At 41.0% G+C, this 12,674-nt stretch overlaps 1 protein-coding gene across 1 annotated transcript in view; it reads right to left on the bottom strand.

Annotated features, from left to right (window-relative positions):
- The window catches only part of LOC117429867 (thrombospondin type-1 domain-containing protein 4-like), a 157,012-nt gene that overhangs the window by 116,000 nt on the left and 28,338 nt on the right, over positions 1–12,674 (bottom strand). The window contains exons 5-6 of the mRNA XM_058998449.1: positions 12,001–12,439; positions 8,088–8,190 (exon numbers count right to left, since the gene is read on the bottom strand). Of these exons, the coding sequence (XP_058854432.1) occupies positions 8,088–8,190; positions 12,001–12,439 (542 nt within the window). The remainder of the gene's footprint in view (positions 1–8,087; positions 8,191–12,000; positions 12,440–12,674) is intronic.

Below are 12,674 nucleotides of genomic sequence, written 5' to 3'. Positions count from 1 at the left end.
ACACTGGTGAGACCGCACTTACAGTACAGTGTCCTATTCTGGTCACCACAGAACCAATGGGACAGTGTGGGCCTGGAGAGAGTCATAGAGCAACAGCAGAACCACAGAGCAACCAGTCTAATCCCAGAGTTTAAATGAATGAGCTATGAAGGCTGAAATAACTGAATCTATTTATCCGAGAACAAAGAAAAATTACAGGTGGCAAACCAGGACCAAAGGACATGGTTGGAAAATTAACTGGAGTTTGACTTTGGGCAGAGAGGGAAAGAGACACGTCTTCACACAGAAAGTGGTGTGGGTATGGAACGGGTTACCTAGTCATGTTGTTTAAGGAGACACTTCACACAGAGAGTGGTGAGGGTATGGAACGGGTTAGCTAGTCATGTTGCTGAAGGAGACACTTCTTCATACAGAGAGTGGTGAGGGTATGGAATGGGTTACCTAGTCATGTTGATGCTGAATCACTTGGATCTTTTAAGACCTGACTTGAGAACGTTTTGAGACCTCCATTCAACAGCTCTTCAACAGACCAGCGTGCGCTCCTCAGGCTAGGAGGGCAAATTGAAACCCTGCACAAAGAACCTAAGGAAACTAGGCCTTCACTACCTTTCTATACTGCACTCAAGTTCACCTGGCTTTCCACTCACAGTATATGGATTACAAGTGTGTGTTGGTTTATACCATTGTCAGAATATCTGGTAACACTCAACCAGGGCATTGCCATTGTACAATCACACTGAATTTACACTGAAGATAATTTGATGAGACTGGTAATCATCCTCTTATTGTTACAAAGCTATAAAGGAGCACAATTCATGCTTTTTGTTTTTATTTCTAGTTTTGAAAATGTCATTTTGAAGTACATTATTTTGAAGGATATTTTGGTATGGCATGTTACATTAGTCCAGTTTTTCTAGCGCTTTTGAAATAAAAAGTCTTCCTTTCACATTCACTATATTACGTTTGCAAAAGATCACCTGATTCTTTCATGAGACAGAACTGATTAGACACCAAGATTGGTACGGCGAATCATAAAGAACACTTTGTACCAAAGGATCTTAATTTTATTGGATTAACCTAACATGCACTAAACAAATAAAATATGTTTATATTTTTTATATTCTGGAGATGTAAAATTCAACACCTGAAATTGGCAACACATTCTTTCACATACATACATATTATAGTGTACAATAATTTGTTCAGAAGGATCAAATGCATATTTCAATGCAATAGATGTATTTATTGTCTATGACTGTAGCAGACAATGCTGTCTGCAGCCTCAGTGGTTTAATTTAATCTTCAACCTCTGTTCATCAGCAAATGTAATTGAAATTCTAAAATGGGATTACAATAAAGAGGAAACAAATCAGAAACAATGCCTGACTTGTAGTGCCACAGTCTGCCCTTTGAGCAAACCTGGAAGTCATCACGCCAGCTCCTGATCGTAACACCACCTAACTTCATTATTGAACATGCCCGCTGTCGTACTGAATTCTGCCCCTTGCTGAATTTTGCAGTACTTTGAGATATGCGCATGCATCAGTGTTTCGTTGAAGTTTGTCCGTGTGATTATTTAAGCTATTAATGTATTCATCGGTGTGGTTTACCGTGAACTTTCGGTATTACAAATTAAATGTACATTTTAGACAGCAAAACTGTATAAAAACATCAAAACACAAAATAGCTTGTGAACGGCCATTTCCTCATATTACGTTTCTATAAAATGGACCAGTGGATATATATTTTAATATTTTACACTAAATTGTGTAATACGAAAACGTTAGTAATGAGACACAGTTAAGTAATCATCTGTTTAATCTGTATAGTTTATTCATCGCCGTGGTTTGCTGTTAACTTTCAGTATTACACATTAAATGTAAATGTACATTTAGATGGCAATACCACAAAGCTGCTGACCTTTGACATGATATTCTGGTTGCTTGAAAGGTCACAGATGTCTGATGCATGAATGAAAGCTTTTTTCAAGATCCATTCACTCCTTTTTGAACTCTCACACAGCAATACAGTTCTTCACTTCATCAGTTTGTTCTGTTATTAAAAATTACTTATTTTTTTTTTTTATTATTTTTTTTGGTTTACTTTTAATTCTCATGGAATTATTCAAAAATCACCTGTAACAGAGGGAGAAAAAAAATAACGTTCTCTCAGTATAGGGGGGAGGAAAATGATGATAGTTTCTGAACTTGCTATGCAATTACTATTTGGTATGCAGTTACTAAGTTTGTTAGCTATTATATAAATCATGTAGCAGAATGTGACCAGAAAATAAATAGGATTCAATCCTTCATGCAGATGGAACATACTCAAGACAACTGTGTATCCTTGTATAGAGCCGGCATCTCTGTCTCTTGTGCATGTTCTATCTCTCTCTGGCTCTTCAGAGGGATCACAAACCAAAGATCAAACAAATGTCTTCAGCTGATCAGCAGTCTTCTCCGTTTGTATCTCCGGGGACATAAATGCTGCTGTTTCATCTTGCTCTTGCTGCTGGGTATTCACTTTATGGAAGTGTGTGTGTGTGAGTGTGCGTGTTTGTGTGTGTGTGTTTGTGTGTGTGCGTGAGTGTGTGTGTGCGTGTGTGTGAGTGAGTGTGTGTGTGTGTGTGTGCGTGAGTGTTTGTGTGTGTGTGTGTGTGTGCGTGTTTGTGTGTGCGTGTTTGTGTGTGTGTGTGTGTGCGTGGGTGTTTGTGTGTGTGTGTGTGCGTGTTTGTGTGTGTGTGTGAGTGTTTGTGTGTGTGTGAGTGTTTGTGTGTGCGTGTGTGTGTGTGTGTGTGTGTGTGAGTGAGTGTGTGTGTGTGCATGAGTGTGTGTGTGCGTGTGAGTGTGTGTGTGTGTGCGTGAGTGTTTGTGTGTGTATGTGTGTGTGTGTGTTTGTGTGTTTGTGAGTGTGAGTGAGAGCGAGAGTGTGTGTGTGTGTGCGTGAGTGTGTGTGTGTGTGAGTGTGTGTGTTTGTGTGTGTGTGTGTGCGTGAGTGTTTGTGTGTGTGTGTGTTTCTGTGTGTGTGTGTGTGTGTGAGTGTGTGTGTGCGTGAGTGTTTGTGTGTGTGTATGTGTGTGAGTGTGTGTGTGTGAGTGTGAGAGTGAGAGTGTGTGTGTTTGTGTGTGTGCGTGAGTGTGTGTGCGTGTGTGTGAGTGTGTATGTGTGTTTGTGAGTGTGTGTGTGTGAGTGTGAGTGTTTGTGAGTGTGTGTGTGAGTGAGTGTGTGTGTGTGTGCGTGAGTGTGTGTGTGTGCGTGAGTGTTTGTGTGTGTGTGAGAGTGTTTGTGTGTGTATGAGAGTGTTTGTGTGTGTGTGTGTGCGTGTTTGTGTGTGTGTGAGTGAGTGTGTATGTGTGTGTGTGAGTGAGAGTGTGTGTGTGTGTGCATGAGTGTGTGTGCGTGTGAGTGTGTTTGTGTGCGTTAGTGTTTGTGTGTGTATGTGTGTGAGTGTGTGTTTGTGTGTGTGTGAGTGTGTGTGAGTGAGAGCGAGAGTGTGTGTGTGTGTGTGTGCGTGAGTGTGTGTGTGAGTGTGTGTGTGAGTGTGTGTGTGAGTATGTGTGTGTGAGAGTGAGAGTGTGTGTGTTTGTGTGTGTGTGCGTGAGTGTTTGTGTGTGTGTGTGTGTTTCTGTGTGTGTGTGTGTGTGTGTGTGTGAGTGTTTGTGAGTGTGTGTGTGCATGAGTGTTTGTGTGTGAGTATGTGTGTGAGTGTGTGTGTGTGAGAGTGAGAGTGTGTGTGTTTGTGTGTGTGTGCGTGAGTGAGTGTGTGTGTGTGAGTGTGTGTGTGTGTGAGTATGTGTTTGTGTGTGTGTGCGTGAGTGTTTGTGTGTGTGCGTGTGTTTTTGTGTGTGTGTGAGAGTGAGAGTGTTGGGGTGTTTCCAGTGGACAGGGAGAGGGCAATACTAATGAGAATCCCCTGATTCCCCTTTTCATGCCTGCCTCATAATTGTAATGCAATTGAGTCCAGCTGCACTAAGAGCTTTCACACGGTGGCATCAGTCCTAGAAGCTGCCACAGGTTAGTGTCTCAAACAGAATGGGCATTCAAGAAATGAAAAGAACCTTCTTGAGCAGAAATCTACAGACAATGTGTTTTTCTTTAAAAAAACAAATTCCCCTATAGCATAGCTGAGCTAAGATACATCTTAGCATGTATCCTACAGAAGTACAATGATGCAAACCAGGTGCAATCACAAGTGACTTGATGTGTATATTTTTGGCACATCGTTCCAAGTCACTGTTTGTTTCCAATATTATAATGGTACAATTCAACTACTCAAATCTCTACCGTGCCTCTAGGTAGTGTTTGCTGCTAATCGTGGATGACAGGTAAACAAGACGGACGGGCAAATCTGCATCTACAGACTTGTTGAACTTTGCTCAGAAGATCAGCTGATGCTGTCATTCACCAGGAGCAGCTAAACACTGCCATTGCCGTGGTCAAGTATGAGTTCAAGTTGGGGAGTGTGTGTTGGTTCAGGAGGCCCATAGGTTGGTCAAGCGAGAAAAACAAATGAAGAAATCCAGAATTCTCCTGCAAAAAACTCCACACAGTCAACACTTTATCTAAACACCAATTGTGTGTTGTGAAATCTCCACCATTAATTACAAAGAAGTCTCTAATACATTGCTAATATTACTGCTTGAGGACCAGGACGCAAAGTGTTAACCCATTATAAAACTGTGGTGGAAATGTAGTATAGCACTGTATTAGCCTAATGAAAGCACGCTAAACCACAACATGACTTGTACAGTTCATGGGTATACCTGCTCACAGGTTGACTCTTTGCTCCTCATTCCAACTGGATGACTGCACATGTCAGAAATGTTGAGGCCTGACACTCACGCCCAAATACCAGCACTGCTGCTGCTGCCCGCCTCCCTCACAATGTGTGCTTTTAGGAACAACGGAGAGGATTGTGCAGCTCAGAGCAGGACTGCCTAGTAGGACGTGTTGAGAACTGTCTCAACACACGCACAGCTTCCATACCTGTAACATAGTGACTCCAGTAGTGTCTACAGCTTAGGTAACTTCACAGCTAGCTACTGTATACTACACTCGCCTTGTTGTTGTGTTTTTATTAAGAGTTGAAACACACTTATGTCATGCAATCAAACTTGCCCTTGAAAATGGACATGTCAAATGTCATTCAAAACTAAGACCTTACAAGGCCACAATATGGTACATCAGGGCAGAAGTATAAGTGAAGGGCACTGTTAGTTTACACAACATATAAATGAAGTCAGCCTCTTAAATGGTGTAAGATAGGAACAAGTGAAACCGTGCAGATTTACAACAGCATATAAGATCCTTTCACTAGGATGATTTCATAACTAATTGATATACAACCCATGATACTGCCACAAAATACATTTATTCTTATCAGGCGCCTAAAGAAAGCTGGAAACACAGACTTTGTAGGCTACCACATACCTTCTTTTATCCAAAAGGCTATGTAGCTCCATTAGAACCAATTCTGTTTTAATTGCAACAGGGACAGCTTTTTTTACCGACTAGAGAAGCATTTAGCTTATTCCGCAGTTACTGTATAAGCAGGATAGTATAAGTCTGAAAAAGCTAGTAATTACCCTAATTATCCACATCTGGCCTCTGCATGTTAGGAGAAAAAGGGTAGAGGATTATGCAGTAACACGAGTTTATTAGTGTTCATCACACTACAGTGTTCTGGTCCGAATCTCACAAGCAGATCGTTAAGACTCCAGGGTCCAAAGTATCACAGTACTGTAGGTGCTTCAGCATATACATACAAACGCCTCTTACTGAAAGGCATGCGGTCAAACTGTTCTTATTTCTAAAGCAGGAGGCCCAGGTTACTATTTTTTATCCCATTCCTAGATACAGTACAGAGCCTAGCTTGGTGGTGGAGATTCCTCTGCTAATCGTTTTAATGTTGCCATAACTCTATATCAACAGGACTTGGGCTTTTTGTCACATATGGTTGAAGTAACTCTAAAGGATTACATTGTTCTCCTGTGATGTATTATTTCTTTTTAAAATACAATTAGCATAGGTTTCCTGGGTCAGTAATCAACTGGGAGATGACTATCCCATATTGTAATGTAACATGCTTCCCAGTAAATAACATTAACTGACATTGCTGTTTTTAGTGTGCCTACAACAGCAGTGATTCAGACACAGAAAAATGCAGGAACATAATGTTCAGATGGCAACATTTATGTGTTTTCAGGGGTTAGAGGTGCCAATAATTTAAACATTTAAATGTGTTAAATGTTATCAATTTAGCCTACACGTCAAACAATAAAGTACATCTTCGTGCTTACATATTATATACTCAAGATGTATCAATATCTTTTCCATAGACACGTGGATGATGTATATATGCAGTCTTACACACATCGATGTTAAGATTAGTCAGGCTTTTTGAAATTCGTTTTCTGATTGGTACTATATACACTGAAGGTAGAAAGAGTAAGCATTATGAGGTAATGGTGTTCTCCAGTCCGCTGTCCTTCAATGACTGCCCAGCGCAGAGATCAAAGTTTCAGGGACAACAGCTAGTCATGTCTCAAACCAATCACGCCAATTAGTGTAAATGGATAAAGCTGTCTGCCCTTAGGGTAAATTACAATCATGCTTGGAATCCTGATTTTAGATTGGACATGCTTCTTACCTTTGAAAAGTCTGTTTTTCAACATAAATTCCTCTAAATCATCTGTCATTGAAAAACTGCCAGAATTCCTAATATAGGGAGATCTAAGAGCCAGCATATACAGTGTTGTAGAGAACTTGAAACTGCCCTTAAAAGGTTTACTACAGTACATTTGCACAGTAATGTTGTAGTTTTCCCATGATTGTCCCAAGGGTATATCGTGCACTTACCATAGTTTACCATGGTTTGCCATGTTTTAGACTTGTCCATACCTCTCTACGGGCTATACAATACTCAACCATGCTTCAGCATTCTTTGAATATGCTTTATAACACTATGCTATGTTTTTTATTCTAAGCACCTGATTTAAAGGTATCAGGGTAAACAATATTTCCTTTACTGAAAAAGGTTAAGATTAAACCTTGAATTAAGTGCATTTCTGTTTTTCCTGCTTACACGCTCTTCAAAGTTAATCATTCTCAGTATTCTTGTTGGAAGATCTATTTTTAGATTAGTAATAAAAGAGTTAGAATACAGCCAGAAAAAAGTTTTCTGGCTGTATTAAATGTCAAGTCCCACATTTGAAAGCTCTGCAATATGTGAGATGCCCTGTATGTAAAATGAGAAGGTCTCAGAATATGAGTGAAGGGAGCAACCTGATTGCCTAAGGATTTAAAATACAATATAGAGCTCGGGAGGAATGTAGATTGCCCCTTGCTGAAAACACCAGCAGGATTAATAGAAAGCTAACGAGTAGCAGTATTTACAGGACATCTGGAGTTACTATTTCTGACTAGCTTTGTAACATTAGCTAATTGCTTTATCTTTCAGAAAACAAAGTGGAGCAAACTTTGCATTGGACACATTGCTTTGTAAATGTGTCCCTCGGTGCTCATGATTAGGCTGACAGTTACATACCTGGCCGTGGGCCGAGGGTTTCACACCACATGTGTGCAATTACATCAGCATGGAGAACTGCCTGTCGGGCTCATTGCTTTTATAAAACATTGAATATAAGAAACAGAGGACTGCATTCATGACAGATAATGAGTTGCACTACTGTACTATACTTCAGATGCACTGGCATAATGTGGGTCTCTGAATCTCTGATGAACCAAGTGAAGCCCAATTAAGATACATAAGATACATTTTGCTCTATTAAATTCCATTATATTTCTCTCAGTTTAGATCAATCAAATTCAGTTAGCAGTTTTTTTCGTTTTGTTTAAATCAGTTTTTGCCTCTTGCATTGGATTACAGTGCTGGGGGTGTATCCAAATTCTGCTTTAGATTTGTCTTGGCCAATGGGACTTGATCTTAAGAGGCCCTGACTGCATTGCAAACTTGACGAGCACATCAGTCAAAGTCCTATCACCTTGTAAATGCACACAACAGTCAATGCAGAGAGTAACAAAAGAAGAAGTGGTATTCATTCTGCAAGCAGATAAGAGCTGCCTTACCCTCAGTGAAGGGCTCCCATTCATAGACTCTGCCCATGAAGGGCTGGTTGTTGTAGGAGGCACACTGTACTTCACGGATGTTGCGTCCATTTGGTGGACAGGCCTGCACGGAAACACAGGCAATAAGAGACAGTTATCTAAAGGCTTTTCTAAAAGGAACATAACACAAATACCAACAAGGCTTCTATGTGAAAATATATTTTTTTCCTATGTGGAAACGTTCTTAACCTCTGCTCCATTTTCTCCTACCAGTTGTTTAGTTTGTAACTTCCATTGTTGAAAATGGGATGTGGTGGTAGGGGGTTAATAAAACGAGAAGCAAGGGACCCAGGGAAATCTCCCATAATTCTATGTAAGTTCCTAGTGTGTGGTTCTGTGTTTATTTCTCAGTTTAAACAGCATTTCTGGATGGCTACAATTGTACTGTAGTGAGTGGTGTTTATTAATATATATGGCCGATGATCTTGTGATATCAAGTACACATTTCTCCGGTATCTCTGATATATTCAATAACGTGCCACAATAGCAGACAATCCAAGGCTTCAGCCACATACAGTAATGCTGTTAAAATGCTGGTAACATTTTTTTGTTTAGTCCTGAAAAAAACAAATGTCCTTGTGTGTCCGATTACCCCAAGAAATATTAACGACAACCACTTTGAAGGTAGATACAATGGCAGGCTCTTATGAAGAGTGATACAAGAGCCTCTTCCAGTCTCTCTGGGAATGGCATCTCACTTTGGAACAGAAGTGAATTATTAACCTCATTCATCCAGGGGGAAGGATTAATGAACTGCACTTTCCCAGATCATGATGTCGATTCTATTACGGACAACAGGCTGTTTAAATATGCTGTGGCTGAATTTTCAATATATCTCTTGTGGGGAAATACCACATACAGTGCAGTTTCCCTCTGATGATCTCATGCAGTCAGCCTCAGATCAAAAGGATATTAATAGGTGTTCTTTTAAATGGGAGAACCACCATATTATTATTTATTTCTTAGCAGATGCCCTTATCCAGGGCGACTTACAATTGTTACAAAATATCACATTATTTTTATATACAATTACCCATTTATACAATTGGGTTTTTACTGGAGCAATCTAGGTAAAGTACCTTGCTCAAGGGTACAGCAGCAGTGTCCCCCACCTGGGATTGAACCCACGACTCTCCAGTCAAGAGTCCAGAGCCCTAACCACTACTCTACTGCTGCCCTGTAGGCTTGCAAGTATAATATATAGGGGGAAGAGGTCTACAGTTCACATGCTTGGACTAGATACTGAGGGCCATATACACACCAACAGCCACCAACAATTTCTATCATTCAGCACATGAACTGTAGCTGCTTTATAATGGAGTAATATCTGATATTTTGTATTTTGCAGGCACTATTTTGTTGTTGGTGTCATTTTGCAGATCAGGTACTGAAACCCGGCAAAGCATTGACAAAACCTAATATTACTGTTCACCTAACGCAGTTTTATGTGAAGGATACCATTCACCAATGAGCTCTATGAGGAGACTATACGCAGGCAGCAGTTCAAAACAGCTGGACCTATTCTAATTTGTCAGAAGCGCTCATTGTCCTGCTGCATGCATTTAAAAAATCCTATTTTATCTCTGAACGTATGTCCATTGCAACATCTAGTGAGGCATCTGTATCGGAGGGGCCCATGAGCCACATGTCTTTCTGTGCAATCATCCCAGAAACTGGTTGCTTTTCCTTTAAAAATAAAATTCACAGCTCTTACTATGCAGTGTGAATTCCTTCATCTGTTGCACACTCAGAACATCCCTGTATAGGGCTTCAGTAGCTCAGCCAGGCGCTTGGGTTTACTGGCAGGAGCTGACTAGAGACCAGCCCCCGGGGTTAGCAGGTGACAGTCGTCCCTCAGCTCTGTAAGGGATTAAAGCCTGCTTGCACTGAACTATTGTAGCCTCAGTTGCTTTTTTTCTAGTTTTGAAATATTAATAGTGTGAAATGATATGTTTTGCCTAAAGTTTTGCTCTTGCTCGTAATTCACAGTTGTGATCCGAACTGTGAATTACAACTAACTGACAACAGTGGAATGAGCTAAATCTGAACAACTGTATTTTGTGGTCCATGGTGTCAAAGGAACCTACAAATGGAGGTTACACATTTACTGGACAGATCAGCTTTCTTTTTCCATTTGAACTTTTAAATAAATATCTCTACCGATATGGTCTTGCACAGGAGAAACATAATTCACTTCTACCGTAAGTATCGCAGTGTACCCAGAGCACCATCCCTCCTGCAATAATGCTAGTTTTCTGTTCCCACAACACACCTCTCATTTCAAACACAGCAGGAGGGAGCATGAACTGGATGTTTAGAAGAACAATCTTCTTTCTCCTGGCAAATGTTCTTGAGGACAGTTTGAAAAAAGCAATTCCCTAGTTGATTTACCTACTCTATGGTATGTGAATAAAACAAATATCAAAACAATCAGCATTATGTTGAAAATAAAATGCTGCGATGAAGGTAAAGTAATGTGTTTCTTATAAACACTGCAAGGGTTTGTGAAGTTCATCATACAGTACATTCTACCACATACTTACTGTATATTAAACCCTAACCCTAACCCTAACATCAATCCAGAATTGACAGGCACAACCATTTCAGTGTGACAGATTTAGAACCAGTAAAACTTTAAACCATTTGTTGGCTGCAGTTAACTGTATAAATGGTATCAGATGGTGATGAATGGGGCCCACTGATTTACATGGTAAGAGCTGTGAAGTAGCGAAGGCTGCATTCTTCTGTAATGATTTTCCTGGAGGTTCTTGTACCTGATGCTGCTGCCTGAGGCTCCCCTGGAACATGCCCCGGCTTGAATTAAAAATGTTGAACTTCAGGGGGTCGTCACAACTCACTTCTCAAAAGAAAATCTGCTGTTGTAACTGGTGCTCCAGATAAGCCTTGTAGTGGGTGTTTGTAATATGAATTACGTATTTAAATGTTATGTGTAAAGACTACACATGGCAATTTTTCTGAGTTTGCATGTTATCAAGCTTCATGTACTTTTTTGGTTCCTGGTGTTTCAATGGTCAATTGTGAATACACACTGCATGCGCTAGCTAGAGAATGGATCATAGAAATGCCGGGACCGGGGCAGATTTTTGTAGCCTGGCTGGGAATTGCCAGAAACACGTAAGCAATAAGTTCGGATTTTCATAAAAATAAAAACAAAATGTACAGTTGAATCCAATCACTTGGAATGCGTGTTTGTGACTGGTGGATAAGAGACTGGATTCTTGAATCCTTAGGATTTTTTGGTGCTGTAATATAATGCACTAACAAATAATGTAGTGGTTCAATCCACAGTTGCTCCCTGATGACCCTGTAGGTACAGTAATATATTATACTTACACAGTACATACAACAGCTAGACTTCAGTCTAAGGCATCAAACCGTTTGAAGCAGGGATCATAGACAAATGTGACTGCCAAAACATTTAGCATTTTGAAGATATTGACCCCAAACATATTTTGTGAGCAGTCTGAGTGGGGTAAGGCATTCTGCCTTTAAACATCTGTCCCAACAGTCGTTGAAGGGAAGTGTATTTATGGGTCATCAACAGGTGCACAGGGTGTCATCACTGGAGGAAGCTGTCTTGCATTATAAGGTTGTGGTCCTGGTATCCACAAGCAAGTACCACTTTCCAGCACCACTTAGTGACTTCCTACCTGACCCCAGGGAATACAAGCATTGCAAGCCTCCCGATTTGAAGTATCAGGTTTCTTTTCCTCAAAAATCCTCCAAATACTACTTTTAAAAGCTAAATACGGGACTGCTATGGAATGCGATTCTTTTAAACATATAAGAATGTGACAGGAATGTCCAAGAATGGTGCTCATTTGAATTCCCACAAGCCACTACAAGCACTCACCTCAGTGTTGCATATCTTATACTGTTTGTAGGCTCCCACGCACATGAAAGACGCCGAGCTGGGAGTTCTATGAGGAGCAGGCAGGTGGACGGAGGGGTTACTCCCCGGGTACAGGCCCTGCTGCGAGGCTTGGTCCTGGCCATGCTGGTAAAGAGAGGTCCCGGCTGGCTGCGGCCTGGCCAGACTGTCTTGGTAGAGGTTGGGGTGGTGCTGCGGGGGGCCTGTGTGGTGGTAGCTGCTGTAGGAGCCTGGGTAGGGGTGTTGCTGGCTGTACCCCTGGCTTTGCCCCCTCCTCCAGGGGTAGCCACGAGGGGCCTGACGCTTCCTCCGGCTCTGGTCTCTGGGGGGGTCCTGCCCCACATCAGTCTGCAGAGGGAGGATGTAGGGGACCTTCCCATACCCATACTTCCCTGGAACAATCCGCCTGCCACCTCTCCCTCTGGAAAATCCAAACACAAAAAAATGACAATTTAGTTACATCTAAATACTTTAAGGCCATTACTCCTTTCATGTGCATAAGCATTGCTAAGTCAGGTAGGCAAATGTTTTCCATCATCATTAGTATTTTGGGGCCCTATTTTCCATTGTAATAAGGCATAACTTGTTTAATTTAGTAAGGTCAAAAACTATAATCACGCTTTCTGTAATTACACCTGTTCATATTTTCCTTTTAC

The sequence above is a fragment of the Acipenser ruthenus genome, chromosome 24, assembly GCF_902713425.1.
Source record: "Acipenser ruthenus chromosome 24, fAciRut3.2 maternal haplotype, whole genome shotgun sequence".
NCBI classification, from domain to species: domain Eukaryota; kingdom Metazoa; phylum Chordata; class Actinopteri; order Acipenseriformes; family Acipenseridae; genus Acipenser; species Acipenser ruthenus.
Note: the sequence above shows the minus strand (reverse complement) of the source record. Positions and strands in the feature narration are given on the sequence as shown.